Source organism: Haplochromis burtoni, unplaced genomic scaffold (genome assembly GCF_018398535.1).
Source record: "Haplochromis burtoni strain Fernald_Lab_line unplaced genomic scaffold, NCSU_Asbu1 Contig_66, whole genome shotgun sequence".
NCBI lineage: Eukaryota > Metazoa > Chordata > Actinopteri > Cichliformes > Cichlidae > Haplochromis > Haplochromis burtoni.
Window position 1 is genome coordinate 2274671 of NW_024582427.1, and position 23940 is coordinate 2298610.

The 23940-nt window shown below is 37.6% G+C and overlaps 1 protein-coding gene across 2 annotated transcripts; it reads left to right on the forward strand.

The window, feature by feature from the left end:
- The first annotated feature begins 4133 nt into the window (after positions 1-4133).
- pou2f3 (POU class 2 homeobox 3) lies at positions 4134-21442 on the forward strand. Of its 2 annotated transcripts, none has more exons than XM_005923163.3 (13): positions 4134-4264; positions 4566-4622; positions 9906-9934; positions 11452-11553; positions 12446-12551; positions 13143-13231; positions 15581-15787; positions 17118-17259; positions 18288-18421; positions 19075-19239; positions 19519-19561; positions 19668-19782; positions 21105-21442. In XM_005923163.3, exons 2-13 carry the CDS (start codon positions 4574-4576, stop codon positions 21145-21147), a joined length of 1224 nt encoding a protein of 407 aa, XP_005923225.1. In that variant the 5' UTR covers positions 4134-4264; positions 4566-4573; the 3' UTR covers positions 21148-21442. The 2 variants fall into 2 exon arrangements, with proteins under 2 accessions (XP_005923225.1, XP_005923226.1); XM_005923164.3 differs by having other exon boundaries at positions 15611-15787.
- The last annotated feature ends 2498 nt before the right edge of the window (positions 21443-23940 follow it).

Below are 23940 nucleotides of genomic sequence, written 5' to 3' on the forward strand. Positions count from 1 at the left end.
TGACAATTGAACAGACAGTTGTGCATGCGAGTACTTATACAATGAAATCATGCTGACATATTTTGGAGAGAATGATCATTAGACTGAGAATCAACTAATCAGTTTAGATCTACAAGATCTATTCATTTGGAAAATGTGCTAAATGTGGGCTAACTGCATAACTGTAGGCTACGTGTACTTAATCATTTGCAAAGATGCACTGAGACAACTGAGACATGTACTAAGGCATTTGCCATTTGATAAAATGAATGAGAAATGCAATTCTGTTGTGAACATTTGCCAAGAGGTTTGGAGGTTTGTCCATGTTATTTTGAGAATGTAATTTCTGTTTCAAGAAATGAGCCAAACCAATGGAGAAAAACTGTAATATGGGCTCTGGGCTATTGCAACACCTTGACTCTTTTCATTTTCTCATCTCATCGTCATCCATAGGCTTTCCCATGGCAGCCTTTCCAAATAAGGCGCATGTGTTCAGTTTTCTAATTGTACTGTCATGACTTTTAACATTTAACATGCTCATCGAGGGCTGGAGAGCCTGATATGTAGCTCTTGAGCTTTTTGCAGTTTCTGACGTCTGATGAGGAGCAAGACTTGCTTCTTTAAGATGATTGCTGATGTCTTTCTTGCTTGGCACTGTGTTAACACACACTTGAATGCTGCAGACCAGCAAACTGCCAAAACCTCTGTTTTTTTTGCTGTGTGGTTGTTTTTTGTTGACAGTTAAGCCAATAAACTCAAAGCAAAACTGGTGTGATGATGAAGACAATAGCGAGCTACTATCTTTATTTGCTTATTTGCTTTTTTAAGATGTCAAACACATGATGAGGTTACTTCATGAAAGCGCAAATAAAGAAGAAATGCATGCACTCCTTAAGGCAAAACAGTTGTTTACTCTTAGGCCCACAAGATCAGTTAAGTTTTGGCTCAGGGGAAAAACATATGGGGAGTTTTTTTTTCTTTGTCTATCTTCACCTGTACAGCACTACAGGTAAAGAAATATCCAACTGTCGTATTTTGTGGAGAATAGGACAGAAATGCAAATGGTAACCAGTACACCAATAATAACATTTGTTTATTCTGGTTTGAGAAAAGCAAGCAACAGTATCTTCATATAACTATACAAAGATTGTCCTATATGAATATTAATATTGCATATTACATATTAATAGATGTATAACACCATGCTACTGCTGTTTGTGTAATGCTTCAGCTGCCAATATTCCAGTAGGGGGCACTATAATCTTCATACTACACATTAAATTAGTGAAGTAATAAAATAACATATGATAATATGTTATACTACTCCCTACCCGATCCTACTCCCAAGAACAACAACTACCTCCTAAAAGTTCCACTCAACCGCTTTTTTTTTAAAACTAAACTTACATTAAATTCATTTGGGGTTTTCTAAGTGATTATTATTGATCAATGAATCATTCTCAATTATTTATTTTTGCTTTTATTGGCATATATACACAGGCAAATAGGTTTAAGTGCTTAAAAGTAACTATCAAGTGAAAGCAAAAGTAAAAAGGGGGAAAAAAAGATAAACAAAGTGCAAAGCATGAAGAGCGAAGCATGAACAGCCCAGCAACTATGGTCTCAGACCTCTTATTGTAACAACATAACAATTGACAACAACTCTAATAGAAATCCATGTGCAAAAGAGTTAAAATAGGAATGTCATCCTTTGGTGGTAGACATTAATATTGCTGCACAAATGTCTATACTTGCAGTAGAGGGCATTTGACAAACTGATATTGTGTTGTGCTCCTTGATGAAAATACACTGCATGTCCTCTAATGCTCTCAGGTCCAAGACTTATTCATGATTCCTAAAAGTAGAATGACAGGTAGAGCCTTTAATAACAAAGTTATTAAATCCGCCCATGAAATTTAGCCCAGTTTAGTTTAGTTTTTGTCAAAATTTCCCCAAGTTCTTTTTAAACCGAGGGAAACAGCATTTCTAAACATACTAGTTTTCTTTAGAATCATAAACAACTTCTATTTGCACACATTAACTGACAGAATTTCTTGAGAACTATCAAGAAATTACAAAGTGCAAAATAGTACAGATCAAACCTGGCAGACTTTGGAAGCGAAAGATTTCAAAGACTTTGGAAAGAAAACTAGTAAGAGATGTGTCTAAAGACCCCAGAACAAGTGCCAAGACACTACTGAATAACTTAGCCAAGTGAGGTAGTCTCAAAGAAGATGATCACTAGACCCTTGCACAGCTATGGACCACGAGTTTGTAGACCAAGAAAAATTCCACTTCTGCAGATGAGACACCTTCAAGCCAGACTGAAGTATGCTAAAGACAACCTAGAGAAAGATTATACAAACTGAACTTTGGTCAGATGAAGAAAAAAAAACTAGAACTCTTTGGCTACAGAGATGCTGCTTATGTTTGGAGAAAGAAGGGAGAGATGCACAACCCAAACACTGTCCCAACAGTGAAACACGGTGGGAGGAGTCCAGTGGGTGGAAGGAATCATAAAGAAAAAAAGACGTGAAGAATTGAAAGAAAATGTCAATCAGTCCACAATAAAAAAAAAACTGAGTCTGGGTCATCACTTTGTCTTCCAACACAACAACAACCCATGCATACGTCGATGGAAGAAGTGCCTCCAGAAAACCAAAAAGAATGTAACTCACTAGCCTGCACAAAGCCCTGACCTGCATCCCATTAAAAATCTGTGAGGTGAACTAAAGACCAAGCACCATGCCAGATCACCAAACCCAGAGGACCTTCAGAGATTCATCAGCGAAGTGTGAGCTGGGATTGCTGAGGAGACGTGTGTGAGACTTATCCAGCAGCAAGGATACATAACTGACACTTAGCATCAGGAGGCCTAATGATTTTTGACCCTGGTAGTTTTTGATTTTTGTAAACGAATTTTGTCTCTGTGCAAAGTAAAAAACATATAAGCATCTAAAATAAAACTATGAAAATTTCATTTTTATTTTATTTCATTCAGCCTAAAAATTATTTTTTTCTTCTGCATCCAGTAGAAAAGAAGGTAACCCTTCACCATCTCTTAAGTTGTTGGGAGACTTCCCATGATGCACTGAGTGTTTATCCTCCACTCCTCTCTTTTCCTTCCGTGTTCCTTCCTCTTGTCTTTCAGCTATTTGTCTGTCCCTTCCTGAGCATGGTACTTGAGGTCTTGTCCTGCTGAAAAGGAGTTCTTCCTGCTCACTATTGTGCTATACCACATTACATGTAAATAGATGTACTTTCTTTTCATAACTTGGGATGTTCCTAACTTTCATGTAGTAATGTAAATATAAACTTAGGATAAATAAATGACTAAAATGTTGGATGTCTCAAATAACCATAAAAACACTCTATATTTTCCAGCTAGTGGCAAGGCGATATGCCACAGTCACCTTTGTCTCTAGCCCTGCACTTTTTAATTCACAGGAATCTTGTTTCTCACCTAGCGCCTAGGACCCCTTCAGATGTAAACACGGCTCCAAGCTGCCCAGCTCCTAATCCTCACAGCTGCTAACTACTGTGCAGGCCCTGCAGCCTAGAACTGTTCCCATTATCTCAACATATTTTAATGTTCTTTGAATTTCAGCTCCTTGACTGCTGACTCATTTTTAAAAGGGTGTCATTTATTCTCTTATTCCAGTTTTGATTTGGTGAATTATTTGTTGGAGGGCTTTCAAATCTCACTCTGGAGTAGTGACAGGGTCAGTGAAATTTATTGCATTTCAGTACTCTCCCAAATGTCTCTTGTCCATGGAGCCTTGGCATATTTTGTTTCTATCTTATAGTTTTGCAGCTGTTATAGATTACATTTGTTTTTTTCAGCATGATTCAATTTTTAGTATTTGTTGCATGATATGAAAATATTTTTTTTCTCAAGACAGCCAAGTTAATACCTTCATGAAGGAATCACACAAATATCATTTAGTTATTCAAAACATACAAGGATAACTCCACATGAGGTTTTGGTACACACATGCACTCACACACACACACACACACACGCATGCTCTAAAATTTAAAGCAAGCCCATTGTTGTTTTATGCAAAGTGTCTGAAGCTGGATAGGTCGCACAGAGACATATGCAAATCAGCCAGAGTCATCAGCAGGGTGTACTGCTGAGGTGAATGCTTTCCCACTTAGGAAAATCCTGATGAGCAGCAGTAAGAATTACAAAACTTCTTATTCCAACATTCACTTGCTTCCTTTTGAATACTTAGAGAGTGGAGGAGACAGCAACTGGAGCAGCACAGGCTTTTAACTCAAGGTGAGTCACTACTCCAACACCTCTGTTCATCAATGACATTTTAATATCTTTATTTCATTTTAAACGCACGAGTTGAGTTTGAGTTACGCCATATGGAGATGAGTGTTGTATGGGGCTATCGGCCTTGCTTATGAATATTACAAGTAGGGATCACACAGGAGTGTGTAAAGTTTGTGCGGTGGTGTGGAGGGGAGGGCGCATTAGAATAAACTCAAGATCATTTTCCTGGGTGGCCTGAGTGCTTCATTGTCCTGGTAAAGTTACAATCCTGTAGGAAAATCAGCTATATTTATCATTACAGATATTAAGATGAGCGCAGACACGGCAGAGCACACGGAGGCTCCAGGTGAACAGACGGGTAAGGATATTTTACCTTCTTCATGGTGCACGGATGGAGTTTGGAGTCTAGAAAGCTGTAGTTTTGGCCACTGCAGCTATCTTTGGGGAAAGATAGTGGAAAAGTTACAGGTTTATTTAATCTAATGTTAACATGGCGCCAACAGCTTATTAAAATCTCTTTAAACGAAAATATTCTGAAATTTTAGGTACTTTTTATAAAAAGGTGAGGATCTTTAATATGGCCATAAAACATTATAAAAGCAACATGCACCTGTCTGGAAAAGGTGTATTTGTGTGGGGAAAATGTGACAGTTGGTTTCGCTTGAGGATGCCCAGGGGCTGAGGATGCCAAGCAGCCACGAAACAAAACCAGGAACCAGCAGCAGCAGAAAATGTGGAACTTTTACTCAGACAATAGCTGTGCGAGAGAAGTGAACAGCTCAGTTTCGTGGAAGTGACAAATGTCTGTACTTTTGCCAACATATGGTCAGGTGCACGGCTGCGTTTGTTTTCCCCACAGAAGATATTTTGATGCAGCTAATCATTTCATTAGTCATGTGATGATCTATTTTAAATGGATGAGTCACCAAATTAGTGAATACACATTGGTGTATCTGCAGATATTTCTATTTGTCTGGATGTTTCGAGTGGATTTTAGCCTCCACTCAAGCGCTCAGAAACTGAGTGTTTTAAGAGGTGCTTCTTCCCAACAAACACAAAAATGGGGACATTTTCTCTGGAAATAAATTGCTGTTGACGGTTTTGACATTGTTTTCAGTGTTGTGGGCAAACAGAAGCCCCATTGAGGTGGAGTGCAGATAGCAATCTCAGAGACAAACCTAAACAAATCAAAAGTATCTGCACGCTAACAGAGATACAACTAGATTTTCTTTTTTTTCCTATGTGAACTTCATAGTCAGGAGAATCAGGATGGGACAAAGTTGCCCTTTCTTAAAGGGCAGAATCCACCACAGACATGTTTGGACTATTGGATGGAAATGCTCTATTTACATTAGGCGCGGGAACACAAGTTTGAGTACAGCTTTCAAGAGGCATCATATACAGCACCTTCTTGCATGCTATGAATTTTCACACAGCTGGACTTCAAACAGACTTCCTACTTGAGAGATGAGATGTTAAAGACTGTTTAAAGCATGATATGGGAATGTGTGCTCTTGTATACAGCTTCGTCTGGCAATGTCTAGAAAAGTTCATCTGTATGTGAAAACTGCTCGCTTTGAGATAAACTAGAAAGCAAAAAAGGCAGAATATGAAGTGTTCTTATCTCAGGAGGATCTGCACCTGCACCTGCTCACTTACTGCAAACCTGTTGCTAAGAAATAATGTTTACCTTCACGCTGGATGCATTCCTTATGTTCAGAGGCGACTTTTATTTTCAGTGCAGGCCTGTGACAGTGGATGCTGTTGCCTGTATCAGATCCAGGTGTGATTAGACAATAGAAGATTGCGGTGAAAGGACGATAACCTCCTCTTTCATATTTGTACTATTAAACAGGAAATAAAACATTGGTGTTTTTTCCCCCACTTTTCCAATTTAATTAAGCCCATGCTCACTTCATTTAAACTGGGTGCCGGGTGCGCTTCACGTGCCTCTCAGCACGTGTGATTAATAAAACATTTCCTTGTTCTTGTCAGAAGAAATCAGCTGCTTTTAAACAAAATTTCTGGAACACCAAAACTTGATATTCAGTATAAATTTGAAACATTGTCATGTTGCATTCACTAGCTTTGTTTGTACTAACATCTGGAAACACTATGAGCTAACGGCAGGACAAAAATCCGTTTACAAGTTAAGGTCTTCTCTGGAGACTTGCAGGATCAGAGAGAGGAATCAGTGGGAGGATGCAGTTTTACAACCACACTCCTCACTGACACAGTTCCAGTAAGGAGTGAACATTATTGCCATTTTCCTTTGTTTATCTTTCTTTAAAACAAAGTCTTCCAGATGTCTGAAATGCTGCTCGTTTTTAACCTTAAATGTCACCCAGTTTCACTGAAAAGCATCAAGCAAATATAGTTTTCCTGCAAATATCTGATAAAGTATTGACTTTAACAATTTTTTCAGCATCTTTAACTTTAAAAGGACAACTACTATACATAATCTATATCTTGCAATAACATTCTAGACTATGAAACACAGTGTGCCAGGCATTTTTTTAATGCTAATTTATTGTTAGTTAAAATACTGTACATAGTAGCAACATTTAACACTTGTGTTTTAGCCAGTTTCATTTAAACTGCAGTTGTTCTATGCAGAGAAACAGGCTCATGGGAAACACAGGACTCAGACTTGTTGAAGAACTATTTGATAACTAGATAAGATTAATAAAGAGAGGAGCCATGAAAACCATAAGAAGAGAGTTGAAGAAATTCTAAGGAAAATGAAAACAGAAAAGCAAAAACGCTACAAGAGCCAGCTTTGGAGTTTACATGGAGCTTGGGTGAGGAGCAAAGGGGCAGGGCAAGGTGAAAAACACTGAAGCTTGACGAATATTTGACCAGGTGTGCCAGGAGGGGGAATTGTGTTTACAAAAATGTATATAAGTCACAGGAATATAAATAACATGATCTTATGCTCTTTGGTCTATAATTGTAAAGGGTTTTTTCATGGGCATGGAGTGTGATTATTTGTTTTTAAATTAATTTAGTTTCAATTTAAAAACATTTTTTAAATTAAGTAGGTAAAGGTGTATTGCATGTGGGCCCATGTGAAGTCACACTTGTCAAAGCAGTTCTAAAAAAAAAAAAAAGGTATATTTGGACTGCAAAAGAAAAAAAGAAAAAATAAGGCACATGTGCATCATTAAAAGGCCTTGAAGCACAAGCCACAGAAGTAATGGATGATCACAGGATCCTTTCCACTGTCAAGAAAAACTGTCAGAACTTCCATCCAATGGCACAACGAATCTAAAATGCCAGAGCATCTCTGAAACAGCACTATTGGACAGATGAAAGTACAATCAACATATATCCAAAACATTCAAAATGTGCTTTGCTAAAAAGGTAAAATAATCGTGTGGGTGTATCCAAACATATATGGACCTAACTATATCTCATTAACTATATCTCTCAAATAAGTTAACATGTTCAAAAAGGAGCAGGAAAAGGTTTATTTAATTGCTGTCCTTTCCAACTGTTTGGTAACTAATAATCATAACTTGTCTTTCCTGTTTATGCCCAATGCTATCATAACTCCTTCCCTGCAATTTGCTGACCAGAGCTCCATATTTAGGCTTTTTTGATGCCATGATTTTACAGGGCTTCATTATGGAGACAGTGCAGGTGGAGCAAATTAGTTTGCTGATAGGAAAACAGGGAAAATCAGAGTGACTGATTATTGTTAGAACACTTTGTCCATGCTTCACATGTGAACTTGTGACTATAAGCAGATTTTTAGGTCATTTGGAGAGTTAGGCAACAGCTGATGATACTCAAATATGTATGCTTTTCTTATCTGAAAGACCAAAAATCAACAATGAACACATTCATTAACTGTCAGATATTTAAAATACAACAATAGTTTGTTTCTGTCAACATATTGCCACAAATACTCACCAAAGCAACATGATTTGTGCTATTTGTGCATAAAAATAGTCCCCAAAAGGTGCACTGTGTACTTGTGTTTGAGTAACAGCGCCTGTTTTAGAATATGAAACTGTGAACATGTCACTTATTTTTAAAGCCTTCTCTTCATTTGGGCCAGAGCCAGGGTAGAGAAGTATTTTCAGATGAGCTAACACATCACTGCTTCTGGACCAGCAGATTATTCATAGTGTTAAGAATGTAAGGAGGAGGAGGTGGGAAACCTCTCTCTATATATAATATATCAAATATTCAAATGAGTAGAGTTTATATTGTCCCATGTGCTCCCTGTGAAGTTTGTAATATCTTAGCTGGATTCTGTTCATTGTTTAAGGACTAACAGATGTAACAGATGAAACTTTTTTTCTTCTTTTAGTGTGCGTGACTTTTTGTGTCAATGCACGGTTTGCAAACATCGAGTATCTACGTGTGTGCGTAGACACAGGCTTCCTGCGCTCACAGCTGATTTGCATGTCTTGGTCATTTCCATACTGGAACCTAGGCTGTGAAGCTGGCTGTGCCATGGGGGAGGAGGTCTGGTTGGGAGTGGGTGACATAGTGATGGTGGTGAGGAGTTATGGGTGTATTTGCATTGTGTGTCTCCAGCAGCTCACTGCCTCTCTTTTCCCCAGTGCGCGCACACACGCAGTGCAGAGGGATAAATTTGACATTCAAATGATGTGAATTTATCCAGCACACCTCTGTGCTCTCCTCCCCTGTGAGATCGCTCTCTGTCCATTTAACATACGTTTAAAAGTGAGTTTTCTTGAAAAGACTTCAGACTTCTGAGCATCTGTGTGAAGAGGGGGCATCTAGATACTTAAACACCATTTAAACCATTTAAATATGAGATAAAATAATGAATATTAAGCAAAAAATTAAAAATTAAAAATCTAAATTAGTTTTCTTTCAATATCATTTAACAAGGTGCCAATTTTATTATCATTAAGTTGGTTGTTTAGTTTAGAAAACTTTAGAAATACAATAAAAACAGTTAAATGCGTACATACATGCTACCAAACTGATTCCTTCAAGTTGTATTGTCTGACTTATGATGTCTTCACACTTGCACTGAAGTCCTAAAGTTTCTTGTGAGAACATAAATGTGTGATGTAGCGGCGTGTACTTTAAACAGTCTTTAATATTCTCACCAGCGTGAGAACATAGCAAGCAGTTGTCCTGTGAGTGTGCAGCAGGTGAGTGAGCGCCACGGTTCCTTCCTGCTGCTCTACCCAGGAACAGGTCTGAAGTGGATGTCACGTCGTGCTGTGTGTCACACGTGAGGAAGGGCAACTGCAGACAATGTCCTGACATTTTTCTTCAACATCTTAAAGTCAAGAAAGTCAACCCTCAAAAGTGATATTTTCTTCAGCAGCAAATTCTCACTTTATAAAAACCTGAAATATCTGATGTTGTTGCATCATAAAAAGCTAACCCTACAGCCTCATACCGATACATTTAACCTAACTCCAAATCTGCTTTTGCTGCATGCAGTCCCATTGTTGCTTTGCATTTAAAATTATACAATTCATTTACATTACGCAGGTTTGTGTAGCTTTAAACTGTTCAACTTGTACGACTGCCACAGAAACTCCTTTATTTAACAGCATTATTTCACGTTAATTTAAAACAAAAGTTTGTCACAAATCAAAGTTTGATTAAGTCTGAATTATTCATTTTTTTCTGTTTTGACTTTCAGAGCGAAACGGAATCGACTTCAGTCGTCAGGTGAGTAGGAGCGCTCACGATATCACTCCCTGTGCTGAAATTTCCACGAACAAGCTCTCTGTTATCAGCAGCATGACTTGTATTGCTTTAAATACAGTAACGGCTTTAAACTACGATGTGTGTGTGAAGCTCACTGGTGCCTTTTAAGGACAAACATGGATCAGATTCACATTATTGACATGCACACATTTACTCAAACAACACATACATATGCTAAACAAATAACTGAAGAGCGCCTGTAACGTCTGACTGAGAGTAGCAGGGAGTGGATAACAGGTTAGAGCATCAAGAGGGAGCAAAGATTAAACTCAATCTCCAGGATCATGATATTGTTATTATTATTACTATACTGCTTTGGATGATTAAGTATTTTCTAATATTTGCATATTAACAGCTGCTCTCTGCAGCACCACAGTCCAGCTTGACATTGTAGGTTTTTAGCATTTTGGGACATATCTTCAGTGGTGAAAAAATAACATTTGCTGTGCTGTTATTGACTTTGTTCCCAAACTCTGTGGTTTGGGAAAAGCAACACTACTTACAGACCCAAGATACAGAGCCAAAAGTCAATAATTTCCCACATTACTGATTCCCAGACTGTTGTCGTCACTTTTTGGAACAAAAGCTGACTGACCTGAGCTTTAGGAGTAGACAGAAGAAATAAAAAATGATTGGTGATTGTTAGTTATTTGAAAATTTCCCTTTTGCTTATTCTTTTAGCAAATGTCACTCAAACGAGTAAATGGTAGATTTAGACATAGATATAGACAGTTTTGGTCTTAAACAAGTTTGCTGATGATAGGAAAACTGTATAACTTTCTGTAACCTTTGACACTCTAAATAACAAGGCTCATTTGCAAAATAAATATCCTACAGGCATGGGAACGGTGCTGAACTGACTAACTTTTTGACAGTTAACATCCTCAGGAAAATCTGCCTGCTCGCCAATGTGAATATTACTGTAATCTCTTTTGAAACAGTCTGCGGCTGTTTGGATACTTCTCCAAATGTTCTCTCTGGTAGAGGAAAACAGGTCTTTCAGTTCTCGAGCTTTCAGGAAGTGCCATCGCTCTCAGGGGTTAGTTAGTGGGGGGTGTGGGGGAGGGGATATTTGCATACTGACTTACCCAAAAGCAGGCAGAGAGAGTCTATCGTTCTTTGTATCGTGTTTAGTTACCAAACTGGTCTTGGCAAGGGTTCACAGGTTTTCTGTTTATGTGGTCTGTCTCTACACCAGTGGTTGCTAAACTTTTTCTAGCAAGGCTTCTTTTTGATTGAAATTATTCACAAACCCAACTTACGTGTTTTTGTTGGCCAGAAACAATTAAATAAAGAATTTAAATTCCGTTAAAATGAGATTAGATGTCAGATTCACTTATGTTCACTCCCATGGTTCCACATGCCTGGTGGCTCTGTGCCACAGGGGTCTCACACAGCTGTATGAGAAACGGTTTTTAATATCCTCATCAGAAGTTAATAGTTTATTGTGTTGTTTGGCTTTGTTTTCCACGTCTTAGATAAAAACAGAGGACATTCATGACTCACCTCATTCAGGCTCCACCGTAAAGACATGCCACCTGACACAGAGCTCTCCAGTGCACGGAGGTCAGCTGACTGGGGTAAGATATAGACTCAGATTTAAAAATGGGAGTGTATTTTATTTTCTTATAGGGAGTACTATAGAGTAACTCTCAGGGAATCAGTGGCATACTCTTATATTAATTTGATTGTTATTGCAGATGCATTCATTTGGAAACAGTTCTGTATTGAGAGTGCAGGAACTTTACTTACCTAGAAAACAACATGTTAACTAACGTTATTTTCTGCTTTTACCTTTATTTCATATATTGGATATTTATAAACTAATGAAACCAAAGTGCTATTACAGATTAAACAACCCAACACTGATTGATTAGTACCGTCTCAACCAGCTACAGAGGAGAATTGTACTTACATAGTTATGTATCCATTATGGTAACGCAATCTCTGTTTCTAAATGATGTGTAGAGTTTTACTATAAATACAAAAATCTTCAGCTTTAACAGAAACCTTAGAGCGGAGGAAAACTTTAAGAAATGCTAAAATCATTGTGCTCTTAGGTGATTAACTGACAAAAAAATATGTTTTTACTTTAATACTGCAAATTCCTACTTTTGCGTGTATATTTTTAATGATTTTGTATAATTTTTAAATATTTTTTTAATTTGTGAACTTTTTGATCAATATTTTGCATTTTAGAAATCCATAGTCATTATCAAAGTACTTCAGCACATTTTATTGCTTTGGTAATTAGCATTATTCTTTAAATTGTGTTTTTGCTTTTTGTAAGGTAAGTGATCAAATAAGAAATCAAATGCAGTTTTTTTACTACTTCATCTCGTGTTTTATTTTAACACAATCATCAGAAAAAAGTAGCAACAAAAATCTAAATATAAAGTACAAGTAAATTAAAGTTAATTGACTTATTAATTTACTTCTCACTCATTTTTCTTGTGGTGCTTTCTGCTCCAGGAGCTCACATCTCTCCACCCCATGCAGCAGCTGGTTCTGATGCCTCCTTCTCACCTGCCATCTCCCTCCCCCTTCCTGCTCTCCCAGAGTTCCTCCAGTCACCAAGGTGAGGTATCATAAAACATCCAGTCAGATCACAGCTCTAGGAATAGTTAAGACCAGTGCTTTCCTTTCAGGGGTTAAAGGCACCATTACATATTAGAACAGACATTTAATAGACAGCAACTTTGCACACCACATCTACACATCAGCTGGTTAGCTTACCACAAAACAACCTCTTAACGTGTCATAGCTTGTTTTATAGCTTGCTATCAAGCTTGTATAAAAACAGAAGCATAAAACCAAGCCTGCAGGAGAATTTCTTTCGTACCCAGGCAAAGTAAGTTAAACAAATGTCTTAAAAGAATAGTCAAACATTTAAAAAAAAATAGGCTTGTTTTTTCTTTAAAATTGTTCAACAGCAAAATACTCTTACAGCTTAAAAGATCGAAAACGGCAAAAGCATCAAGTTTGCTAGCAAACATCACGTGCATTTTAGCTGACTTGTAAGCTTATCCGAAATCTAACAGATGGCTGAAACCAAGAACAGTTTACCTACTTGGCCTTATGTGGACAACTTAGGCTATGTCAAATATTTAAATATAAACACACAGTCACAAACAGTAATATTATTATTCTGTGCTGTTATTCTTTGCAGCCCTTCTGCAGCAGAACCTGCTATCTCTTCCCAGCCAGAGCCCAACTGGTCTTCTTCAGCATCAGCCTGGTCTGGCTCTGACTCCACAGGTAAGTCCAGAACACTTCCAAGTGTGCTGCACCAGAGGCAGACAATAAGACTACAGGTGTAAAACTGCTTTATTTCTGTGGAAGCACATTTGACAAACAAATGAATTGTGGTTAAGCTTTGGCTAATTTTAGATAACGGACAACTTTGTTGAGGTTTGGGAGACATCGAAGTCATAATACCTTTAAAAAAAAAAAGTTTACATCATCAAATCTGAAAAATGTTTCCACCTCACCTCCTCGGATTTAGCTAATTTTTATTGTTTAGTAACGTCGGTCTGTTGATTGAAGGCATGCAAAATTTTACAATGCCTTCAAAGTTAGGTCCGAAAAATAGAATTTTCCAACAAAGTTCCAAGTCAGAATTTTCATCTGCAACTTGGAGTCCCAACTTGGAAAGTTGTAGCAGCCTCACTAATCTCACATTAATGGTCCAAGATGGTGGCGGTGAATGTAAACATAATAAAACTGCAAAACTTGTAATCTGTCCTTCCTTTGTTGTATATTTGTAACTTGCAAAATAAACCATATAAAGAGTGCTGACCAGGATCTGCACATGAACATGGGGCAGCATTGTGTTTAAGCACCAATAAAAAACTACTAGTGCTACATAAATTGCTACAGCTTACTTAGCTGAGTTTAAATATGTCAAATTAATTTATATAGCCATTTTCACAGATGAAATTCGTAAAGTGCGTCACAGTAAAACACAAGAAATAAAAGTATAACATAACTTTACTACTGGAACAACTCAGGAATTACGTCACTCCCACCTCCAACATCCGGTTTCCGAGGTATCTGGAATGTGGAAAAAATAATAAATTAAAAAATTAAAACAATGGTATTCTCCTTTAACACACGCTACCCACTCTCAAGCTATGTCTTCAAAGCTTCAAAGGAAAAAAAACATCTACTTATAACTCTTTTTTTTTAAACTTGAGATATTTATTGAAAAGTAATCATTTCAATCTATGAAAATCTTCCACTTCCTCCTGCGTGCGCCAGCGCATCACAAACTTCTCCAGCATCTAAACATGTTTGATCCAAGCTGTCATAAAGCAAATGTGAACACCGGTGATGTTTCTCTATTTCACAACCTTAAGTTAGATTTGCATATGTTAAATTAAGGCTATATTAGACATTTACATTGATGCAGAAGGAATCACAGCTGGAAAATGAGCCTTTTATCAATATGTAGGTAAAAAGGAGACCTTTCATGTGATATGATCAATTGTTTTGACCAGCCACCTATCAAACAACATGATGACATTTTAAGGATTCATGCCATGAAGCTCCCGGCGCACAGTTTTTGTGCTGATGTTAATGCCAGAGGATGTTCGGAGCTCTGCAGTTACTGAATCAGCAGAGCATTGGTGACCCAGTGACCCTGCTCTGTAACTTTACGTGGTCGCCACTTGACGGCTGACTTCTGAACGTTTCCACTTTGTAATAGTGCCACTTACAGTTTATCGCAGAATATCTAAGTGGGAGGAAATTTCACAAACTGACTTGTTCCACTGGTGGCATCCTCTTACAGCACCATGATTGAATTCAGTATGCTCTTTAGAACAATACATTATTTCACTATTGAGCTTATTTTGTGTTGTCTTTACCTAACCTTGTATAATCTTCAGGGATAGTGTTGCTTTTAAATTGGGAGAAAAATGAGTCAGTGAATTCACAGCAAGCCAAGTCAAATGTTCTGCATTTTGCACACTCTGTCTAAGGAATCATCCTTAATTTGACCAGTATTTCCAGTAGAGAGGAGACTCTAAATAGTCAGAAATTTGTATACAGGCTTCACATCTTAACCTAAAACAGAGCAAACTAATAATGCACTAAGATACACTGCCAAACGGAGGTTCAGAAAGCAAAAGAAGACAGTTGTTTAATTAAGTTTAGATATATAATAAAGGGGAACAGTTACTACAAAGGATAATCCTCCTTTCTGACTCTTAGAATGATCATAATTTACAAAATGAACATGTTTTATTTATCGTGGCCTGGAAGTAGTTACCAATCACAGAAAGTCATCAGGAAAGTGTTTAATGAGGGTTGCAAAGGACTGTTTTTCCACAGACTTCTCAACAGTCCTAAGTCCATTAAACTCATAGCAACTCCAGAGAAGTCGCCCCCTGCTGGCCATTAAACAGAATGTGAGTTGAAGGCACCTCAGCTGGCTTCACTGTTCAGCCCAGAAAGCGACATCTATGATCCTGCCAAGAAACTAGACAGTAAAAGCCGAAGTTGAAGCTTTTGTCCTGCATATGCATAACAGTCGTTTTTTGTCTCAGTACAGTAAAAACTTGTGTTGTTTGTTTTTTTTTACCTTACATCACCTGGAAACTGAAGATTTCCCTCTGTGATGTTTCTCTGATCCAGGCTATGGGTCGCTCGGGTCTGGCTGGACCTTCCATGGAGAACCACATGGACATGTCCCACCTGCAGATGCCCAAACACATGTCGGTGCCTCCACAGGAGGAACCTAACGAGCTGGAGGATCTGGAGCAGTTTGCTAAGGCATTCAAACAAAGACGGATCAAACTGGGTTTCACTCAGGTAAATCAGGCCCTATAAAAAGACCTGAAAGACTGTATTCACTCAGTGCATTGACTGTTTTCTCTTTTTATGCTGCAAAAAATATAGAGAAAGTTACACAAGATTCTGGGTGTTGCAACATGCTCATGAAAACCAGATGGTAGTTGTGTGGTTTTGGCCTGTGGTGACCACGCTTAATTTATTCAGTTATGCATCAGAGTCCTGATTCTTTTTAAGACCATGTTTACATAATCTTATAATTAGAAATTAGGAGGCTGGAGCCTATCCTAGCCCATAATCCACCAGTCATTCCATGATTTAGGTTTATACTGTATCTAGCTTCACCTTTATCTTTAAGTAATTAGCCTATATCTTACAGATTTGTTACTGCTTTTGCTTGGATACTTAATAATAATAATAATAATAATAATAATAATAATAATAATAATAATAATAATAATAATAATAATAAAAACATATATGGTCACAGTTAAGCAGGTTAAAAAAGAGGGCAAAGAAGGCCACATGTCCACCCTCATGATTTCATAACCACAAGTCATTTGGGAGGGATTCAAGTTCATGTAGATAAACGACAATCAGTTCCAGAAGAGTAAAACAAGACTCTGGCACCACTAAGTGTTTATTCAATATTGCTGGTTTGCTTCAAGGGAATTTCCATAAACCTTGCATGAGAAAATAGAGGGGCGGATGGATCGTTTCTGACAGAGTATTTACAAATTCGCCAGTACACCAGGTCTTGCATAACCCCCTGCAAGTCCTATACAGTTTTATTTATTTATTTTTTATTTAAAAGCTACAACTAATAATTCAGCCAATGCCTCTTTATAGTCTAGTGTTACCTGTTAAATCTCATTAATTGATTTTATAGCCTTATAAAAACAGTTTAAAGAACTTTAAAGAAAAAAGCTACAGATCCAAATGTAATGACCATTTTTCACAGTTTCTAAACCTAACCAAGCAGTTTTTAGTACAAAAATTTAATGACGAAGTTCATAGTGCATAAGTCCAACTAAGAAGTTGTATCCGAATAGTGATGAAACTTATTTAGCAAAGGACAGCTAGTTTGGCAAAGGGATCGTTTCTGCATTGCAGGCCTTGGTTGATCCCTAAATGTAAACAGTTGTAATTAGTAGTAACTAAAGCTATCTAGCAAGTTCCCATGAAAGTCAAAAAAGATGGAAGTTGGGGAAAAAATAAGCAAAACCAATTGTAGGTGGAAATCAAACACAAACGGTGGTCTCATGGCTTAAAAACCACGATTTGCTGATTGAATTGCTTTTGCATGAGAGATCCATCAATGTTTTGTGTTCTGTTGTGTTTGTACTCACAGGGAGATGTTGGCCTTGCAATGGGAAAACTCTACGGGAATGACTTCAGCCAGACCACAATCTCTCGATTTGAGGCCCTGAACCTGAGCTTCAAAAACATGTGCAAACTCAAACCTCTGCTGGAGAAATGGCTGAGCGATGCCGGTACGCAGCAACTCTTATTATGTTTCCTATACTACCATTAAAATTGTAACAAACTGTTCTTCCTCATCACAACAAGTTTTTTCACCTATTTTCACGAGCATTCGTTCATATAGTACAGCCACTGCTGATCACAGAAAATCAGGATCTGAAAATCTGCACAGTAAAAAAATGTTTAACTGTTAATTATAACTGTTAATCCACCCGTACGTGCAAGCTTTTTAATCAAGATGATATTTGTAATGCTAAAATATAATTATTGCTTTGATTCATGAATCTACTGTTTTAAAAAACAGAAAAATAGTAAATCACAATTCTATTTTTATTTTTATTAAGATGCTAAACTACACTTATTTACCTTCTTCCTTCATGAATAGAATCATTAGTTTTAGTGGTTGAATGTTATGCTTGATTAATTCGTGACTTCTTAGTGACATCCTCAAATTTGGGTGTGAGTAACATGTAACGTGAGTTTTTTGCCTGTATAAATAGCAATATAATTTTTAGTTTTTAACACATTTTAGTTAGATTTCTAAAATGTGTGTTTTCTAAATCTAAATAAATTGAGCAGTATATTTTTGAGCAATAAATAAATTGTAAAAAATGCAGGATGCTGCATGGAGCAAATGTGGCAAATTAAACTCATGTAAGCAAATTAATGTTTTTGTTTTTTTTTAATTATCAGAAGATTCAATAAATATTCAATTTTCTGGCTATCATTTCGCAGTCCAGGCTTTACAGGGTGAAGCACTATTTTATTTTTGCTATTTATACCTGAATTGGCCCTAATAAAATATGAAACGCCTGATCAGTCATTACATGAGCTAACATGCAGACATAAGAAGTCTGGATTTAACACTAAGGAATGCAGATATGGCTGATGTTGTTAATCACACCCGTGGATTTACAAAAATGTCTGCTACAACTAAACCCATCAGATATCATCTTCTCAGAAATGTTGAATATGTAAAATACTAACACTGGGACACAAAATATGTTATAAAATCTAAGAATCTCATTTTTTACATCAGAGAACTCACCTTCTGACTCGATGAGCAATTCCAGCTCTCTGCCGGCCCTGATGGAGGGCTACGGGCGCAAACGGAAAAAGAGGACGAGCATTGAAACCAACATCAAAATGACTCTGGAGAAACGTTTCCTGGATGTAAGACTCATTCATTACTTGTCTTGTTTTCATGGTGAGCATGGTGAAATCCTTTATAACTGAATAAGCGTTACACGTTAATGAAGAAAACCTGGAAAAATCTGTCCTGTAGAAGGAGATATCTAAAACTTGGGTTAGTAAAACACAGTATGATGCAAACAAACAACTAGAGGACTTGTATTGTGGGAGGGAAGGTAAGAAAAGAGGTACATCGGGAATGTTAAGATGGTGGATGACTGTAGACATGAGCTGGCTGAATCCATGAAGACAAAGAAATTAATAGGATAGTCCTGACAGTTGGCCTTCAGCCTCCACTCTTTGTTCCCTCTGCTGCCGTGCAGGCGTTCTAGTTTATGCAAATGTCCAACTACCATCGGCTGCAGTTTTGAGATGGGCCTCTCAGTCAAGAACATCCCCCGTGTGGACCTAACTCTCATCTGCTTTTATATTTGATTTTTATTTACAATTTAATTTTAATTTGATTGAGTTTTAGAATCCTTTTAGTGACGACCAAGTAATTTTCTTTTATCATTGCTTAATACGGTGCTCATTCAATAACCTTGAACACTCATTGTTTGTCAGGCAGATATCAACGTTATGCACCTCCTGTGCAAAATTACAAGGTCAAAATCATGCATATTTTTGAATTTCAGAACCCTAAGCCCAACTCTGAGGAGATAACCCTGATCTCAGAGCAGCTGTCCATGGAGAAGGAGGTGGTTCGAGTTTGGTTCTGTAACCGTCGCCAGAAGGAGAAGAGGATCTACTGCCCGACATCAACTCTACCTGTCAAGTCTCACACCTACAACTCCAGGATGGTTAGCCATCTGATATATGCTTTCTTTGACTTAGGTGGCAGAGCACTCTTATGTCTGCAGAGAGGAAATGTTTAATTATCTTTAATTATAAAAGTCCAAGTATAGTGTGTAAGTTGTTAGCCACGCAAAGTAAACAGGTCTTAAGTTGGTCTTTTCTTTGAGCCAAGCACTTTAAACGCCTCCCAAGAGGATTGGTAGATATATTAGAGGGTTACCTATAACCTGCTCTTTGTAATGCCAGTATGTTTAACCATCCTAACATCCATTTTATTGTTTCAGGCCTCTGCATCCAGGTCCTACAGCCCTCTGGCTTCAGGTGGAGGCAAGTCCCATCCAGCTTCAATAATGTGCCTTTCACTGTCATGTGTATACAGTAATCATCTGTATATGCGTACATGTTAAATAATATTTTAACCTTGTTTTTACAGTTTCTTCAAGTTCATCCCCAAATAGTATGAGCCGTGAGGCATCTCCCAACGGTCTGTCTGCAGCCTCCACCTCTCTAACCTCTCCAGTCAGTGCAGCTTCCTACAGCACGTCAGGGTAAGAAAGAGTCACACAGACATCCCGTTTTTCTGTAAAAGATATTTTTCCCTTCACTCCAGCATCAATATTAGTTTTAGGATGTCAGTTCAGGACGTTGTTACCATGGAGAGAGTGTTTCACAAGCCGTTATCAATAACTGGCTGCTTCACATCTACTCCAAAAACAATGGAAACTGTTTGTTTAACTTTTCCTCAGAAACTGAAAAAATAATTAATTTGCTTAGATATCCAATCTGTCAGCACTTAAATAACGTCTGTCATTTGAAATTTAAATGAGCAGTTTGTAATTTTATTGGCACAAGTTAAATGAGGAGAGTGATGCCACTTCCAATAAAAATAAAACTAAAGCCAATAAGCAGTTAGCTCAGACAAAAAGGGTATTTGAGATGGATTATGTGCAGGAGTTTAACAGATATGAAAAAGTGGCATTGTTGTTTTTGTTTAAGACTTTTCAGCACTCTTTTGCAACACACTCAGACGTATTGTCAAAACTCTGATTATTACGCAAGCCTAGGAAGTATTTCCTCATAAATCGGCTGTGTGCCAGGCAGGATATGGACACACCATGAAAGATTCGGGGATGGAACATAAACGGAAGAACTGCTTTAATGCTGAAGTCTTACAAAAATAGAAAAAAACAATGGCAGAGCAGACAGCCGAGAGAGAGGACACAACAAAGGGAAATAGGAACACTGAAGTTATAAACACACACGAGGTGACAAGGGGAGTGGATACACACATGACAGCTGAACCTAAGTGAGAAAACAAGACAAGGGAAGTAAAATCTAAAACAAGACACTGAGATTCAAGGAATAAAACACAAGCCAAACTGAAGTCATGATGAAAAGCAAAACCTCAGAATATAAATGTAAAGGAACAAACCAGGAAACACTGTAATAAGTGAAATACAAAACTCGAAACAAATAACTCACAAGGAAGAGTCGGAGACCATGACAGTTTCCTTGTTTGTGTATTAATTTATTCAGTTTATTCTTCAGATGATTTGCTTGTGGAGCTTGATTTTCTGTATCTATATATGTATGTGGAAAAACACTGCGCTTGTAGGTTTTCCCCTTGACTGATGAGCTATTAAGATGAGTTCAGGTTTAAAAATAGGTCCAAAAATGAAGGACAACATATGTATATTTAGAATAGCATGGCTTCCTTTCATTAGTTCTGCTCTTTTTTACATATACAGATTTAAATGCCAATATTAAAAATAAAACTGTGGACCTTTTTTTTTTAATTTATCAGAATTGTTTCCTGTACTTTTTAAAGACATTTGCCTAAGAGCTTGCGATCTTCCCTCTGGTCTTTCAGGTCATGGTACCGCACATGGAACCATCCCACATATCACCACTGAAAAACTGTATGACATGAAGTTTTTGAAGGTAGTTTTCTTCTAGAAGGATGCATGGAGTCGCTCATTGTCCCGTAACACACATGGTTACAGCTACAGGTGAAAGCTCACACGGACACATGAGACAAAGAAGCGGGAGCAGCACAAGCAGAGGACTGCGTGCCACCACTCTTCTGTCAACACTCACTTCATTGCTCATGCAAGTCCCAACAGCCTTCAGCTGTTTGATTTGTGTTCAAGTGACTCTTTATTCAGTTGCAAATATGAAGAACACACACACAAATCACACACACACAAATATCCTAAACAATGGAGGGAAACGTCCTGTCTGAGCCTGTAACTGCCACCACTTAAAATAATTTATATTGCGTATCAACCTGTTTATAATGCCATCTTTCTCCTCTCATCTGTTGTTTTTTTAATGTTTATATTGTATTTAGTGTTGATTTCAGGGTGTTTTTAGGGATTTTACAGGTTTCATGTATGTTTGTTAGTGCTGCAACTTACTACTTTTATTCAACACTGTACTCTCGCTGTACCTGAATAAGATCTGGACATGTCACATGAAACGACTTTATTTCAGTTAAAAAACACGTATTAAAACAAACAGAAATGCCATGCCCTGTGTCAAGCTCATTACAGATGAAACTTTGAACCATAATTTGAATTTCATCATGCCATCTGGCTCTTATCAAAGCTCTGAATGGGCTATTTGCACGGTTCGTTAACAAATCACATATGTGTTAGACACTTTTATGGATATTGAGTTTTATGGCAGATGTGGAGGTTTCTTCAAACCGTTTTAGACCCTTTTGCAGGCAACTCAGTGAATCCTAGCAGTTACATTACCTACATCCTGAAATAATAACTGATGGGGATTTTTTGTGCCATTTAACACTCAAGTTTTCCAGAGAAATAAACAAATCTCCTTTGTATCATAATTCATACGTAAAAGGCTCTTTTATATTTCAAACAGATTAGTTAGAATAACGTGTGTCTGGATCACACTGCTCTCCATTGTGTCCTATAGCTCTTCTCGAGAATGCCTGCTTCTTTTGCATAACTTTGCAGCTTTGACTGTTCTGCAGGTCATTGCAGAGCACAGTGCGGGAGTTTCTCAGCTACTAAACTCTGTTGGTTTAGGGCTATATTAAAAAGATACTCAGCTAATGGCTGAGAAACACCATCATTGTGTTTTGCCTCCACACTGTGTTTTGTATTCATTGTGGAGGCAACAGCGGGGACTACGTGCCCAATCAGATCTGCTTAGAGCTGGCTGATCTCTGCATTTAGCACATACCCAGTTTTAAATGTCGTCTATGCATAACACACTACACTAACACAGCTGCAGTCTGAATGTTTGAACTTGGTTACGACCTGTAAGTGTTTCATACTGACACTTTCTTGTCACTTTCTGTGTTTAGCTAAGCTGTCATTTCCTGTTATAGTCAAGTTAAAGAAAATAACTAACAAATCACATCAAAGTAGCAAAACTGCCTGCAATGCGCCCTCTGACATGAATCGCATCACAGGAACTACACACAACGCTTATTGCTGGTTTTTGGGGTCTTTGTGGGATTTGTTGACAGTTTGTTGACAGTTGTAAAATATAAAATATCACCAGACCTTTTTTTTTGTTTTGTTTTTAGTTTGGAAGTGGAGCACTTAAGCAAGTGTTGACAGAGTTTCTCTTTATTTTGTAGCTCGTAGCTTGCTCTGTCCTCAGTTCACTTGTGTTTGCCTCTCTGCAGTTTCTCTTTTGAGTGTCCATTGTATATTTTTTGTCCGGGGTTAAAGTTTTGCAGTGGGACCAAACTCCAACTTCAGCCATAAAATGAAAACAGCCACTATATTTACTGTATGTTATGTAACGTTACAGCAGAGTCATGTTTTTACTGATGTAACTGAAGCTACCACTGTAAAGGTGAAAATGGAAACAGTGACGTGTGATCCTCTGAGTCTCAGAGAATCGTTTGTATTTACCTCATACTGAATGTTTATTAACATTTATTTACTTTCTTTCAATAAAAAGAGGTTGAACTTCTGTGTTGTTGGGGTATTTTTGTCATGACTGACAGTGTTTCATACCCACCATTGGCAGTGTGTTCAGGATCGTTGTCATGCTGAAAAATGAAGTTGCTGCCAATCAAATGTTTTCCATATGGTATTACATGGTGGGGGGATCCAAATCTGATTTCATAATTCCATCAATTTTGACAAGATCTCCAATAGCACTGGCAAAGATGTTGCCCAACACTATGGCAGAGCCTCCACCATGTTTCACACTCACTGTGTCTCAACCTCCTCCACACACACTGATGAAGAATTGAACCAAAAGTTTAAAATTTGTAATCATCCTTCCATCAGACAGGTTGCCACTGAGCCCTTTTCTGATGAGGCTTCAGTTGATAGATTAACTGATAAGTGAAAAGTAGACAGTGTCCAAAGAAACACTTTCAAGGATACTTTAAAAATGACATTTTAGTTTCTTGAACACAAAATATAAAGTGGTGAGGGGTGACTCAAGACTTTTGAACAGTTTATTTTTATAATTAATTACCAAAAAAGAAATTCAAATTTCACATTTTTTGAGATGCACTGAATTTTAATTTATTCTCTCCAAGGCAGGAGGTAAATATGCACTCACACAAAGAAATAAATAACATATTATTAAAATCACCCACATCCACCGCACAGTAATATCTTTAGTTAGACCATATCTCAGTCTAATATCTTATACTCAAGTTTCCCCAAGTCTCAGAGTGTGCATAAACAACTGACGTGTTCAATTCCATG